Source organism: Eucalyptus grandis, chromosome 6 (genome assembly GCF_016545825.1).
Source record: "Eucalyptus grandis isolate ANBG69807.140 chromosome 6, ASM1654582v1, whole genome shotgun sequence".
In the NCBI taxonomy this organism is placed as follows: domain Eukaryota; kingdom Viridiplantae; phylum Streptophyta; class Magnoliopsida; order Myrtales; family Myrtaceae; genus Eucalyptus; species Eucalyptus grandis.
Window position 1 is genome coordinate 9508385 of NC_052617.1, and position 2612 is coordinate 9510996.

General features: G+C 49.8%; 1 protein-coding gene across 1 annotated transcript; it reads left to right on the top strand.

The window, feature by feature from the left end:
* LOC104434016 (uncharacterized protein At4g22758) lies at positions 1–1290 on the top strand. Its single transcript, XM_010046958.3, has 2 exons — positions 1–606; positions 721–1290. The coding sequence occupies exons 1-2, from the start codon at positions 225–227 to the stop codon at positions 933–935; spliced, it is 597 nt and encodes a 198-aa protein (XP_010045260.1). The 5' UTR covers positions 1–224; the 3' UTR covers positions 936–1290.
* The last annotated feature ends 1322 nt before the right edge of the window (positions 1291–2612 follow it).

Sequence of the window (2612 nt, forward strand, 5' to 3'; positions counted from 1 at the left end):
CCCCCTGCAAAAATCTCTGCCCTCGGTTTCTCCATAATTTACGGTATTGACCACTCTGGTTATGATAGCAGCCCGCCGCCGGAAACTCGAGAGCGCCAGCCACTCTCCGGCTCTCGGTTTCCCTCGCCCCCGCTTCTTCCGGTACCGCCGTTTGCGGTAGCCGCCGGCGAAACCCCCCCGAAAAAGATCCCCAAAGCCTACTTCTCTTACTACATAACTGCGCCATGCCCACTTCCAAGTCCCACCGGCCGGCACCGGAGGACAGGGGCCGGAGGGGGAAGTTGCCGAAGAAGGCGTCCTCGTTCCACGGCCGCGTTCCGCCGGCGATCGCGGCGGCCAAGGAGCTGCGCCGCCCGATGACGGCGCCTGAGCTGCTGCCGCCGGCGTCGCTGCCGGAGCCGAGGCCGCGGCTGACGAAGCTGCTGCTGAACGTGACGGTGCTTGGCGGCGTCGGGGCCGTGCAGGTGGTGATGTCGCCGGAGTCGACGGTAGGGGATCTGGTGGCCGCCGTCGTGAGGCAGTACGCGAAGGAAGGGCGGCGTCCCACCCTGGCGTCGGACGATGCGTCCCGCTTCGACCTCCACTATTCGCAATTCAGCTTAGAAAGTAAGAGAATCGAAAGCTTCGCCATCTCGATCCATTCGCGCGCAGCTTTTTCTCCTTAATCCCCGCCCCGGATCGATGTCGTGTCTCTTATCCATTTTGTTTTCGGAATCACAGGTCTGGATAAAGAGGAGAAGCTGATGGCATTAGGATCGAGGAACTTCTTCGTCTGTCCCAGGAAGGCCCTCGCGGACGGTCCGGCCGAGGGCAACGCCGGCGGGGTGGCGACGGCTGCGGCGGCGGCGGCTACTTCGTCGTGCTCTCGCGAAGCCCAGAGAGCCGCGAAGACCGGTTTCAATTGGTTGAAGTTCATGGACTTCTTGCTACAGTAGTTGACCGCTCCGTCATCCGCTTGCTCTCATGGCCCAGTATCTAGATCATCTTGTTCTTTGGTAGTCTCGACTCTCGAGCTCCCGCATCGTCGTCCAGACCATCTCCGATCACCTCCGCCGTAGGAAGTACGAGCGCCGCCGCTATTAGGATCCGTACCTTGAAAGAGAGCGGGATCGCGATCGCATCTACCTTCTCTCCACCTTTCGCGGTTCTTGTGTAGATTCGCATTTTTATTTTTCCTCTTTAATTTGTACAGAGTTTCCCTGCTTCTGGGCCAATCTATGTAGGATCTTCTGTCTTATGAAAATTAATGGGATGTTGTTGTTGTAATGAAGAGCTTTGTCGTCTTATAAATTCATCCTTCAAAACAAAATCGATCGTGGACTCCACGTGATGAGACCGACTACGCATCAAATGAAATTTCCTACAGCCGCCCGTGAGTTAGAGGGGGACATCTGTCTTCCTATTTCTTTTAGATTATCCTCCTTGACGTTTCAATAATTTTTGCAGTTTGCCCCCCGTTTGTTTTTTGTTTTTGTTTTTGTTTTTTCTTCTTCTCTTTTTGGAGTTTGTGGCGGTAAGCCCCTAAGGGTAGGCACGAGCCAAATTTTTCTTATATATCCGATCACCAATTATGGGAGGCAAATTGATCATATTTCATATATGCATATGTGTGAAGAAATAAACAAGTTATCTGAAAATATACTTCAGAACTATACATGGATGTGCATCGACATTGATTGTGATGAAACCATCATCGAAACTTTAGTCACGTGCACTACTGTAATATGTTCCTGAATTATTCTTTTACTGTATTACGTGTGTGTTATGCCTGTATTGTGTAGGGGTCATTGGTAATTTAGAAACCAAAACCTAACCCAATTGGTACTAGAAACAACCATATGGGTCGCACCTTGGGAGCTAGCTTGAAATCGATTTGGCCGGTTATTAGTCGACTTGTGGTTGTGTTTGAGAACCGGGTTTATTTAGTGAAATCAGATTGATGTTACATATTATTCATGTAACCATGTCAAACGGTTTCTGGTTAACTGAGTGGACATGCACACTAACCTCGTAGCATGACGTCATAGGATCCTCCCGGTTCATGGCATTAACTCGGGAGTCGAGCCAACTATTACCGTTCTAACTCGAGATCTGACCTTGAGTATAGTTGGTTCGGCACGACCTAGAATTGAAACGAGGTTGATGCTCACCCCAATCACATTCTTGGCGCTCCAAGCAGTAAAAAAATGTGACCAATTAACCAAAAGCCTGGACCTGAGCATGTCCTTAAACTGTTCTTGTTATCGGAGTCAACCCTAATAGTAAAATGGGGTAATGATAACCACGGGGTCCGGACCACTCTTAATTCGGGTCCTCTGGCCTTGATTTCCGTGAAGCCCTTCTCCTAGCATATTAGGCTGTGTTCAGGAAAATGATAGGTAGCTGGTCCGATCCGATCCAAAAGCCAGTATGAAAAAGTTCTAGGAGTCACGAAGGTGGAAGTCGACGTGAGGGCACACGTTACAACTGATTTGTAAAATTGAGGGAGCTAATTGTAGATTTGAAACGTCGGAAGACAATTTGCACAGACCTAAAAATTTAGATGCAATCTTTCCTTAGCCCCATGGATACCTAGACAAGGAGTTACTTCCCCTTTCTTTTGTGTAAGAATT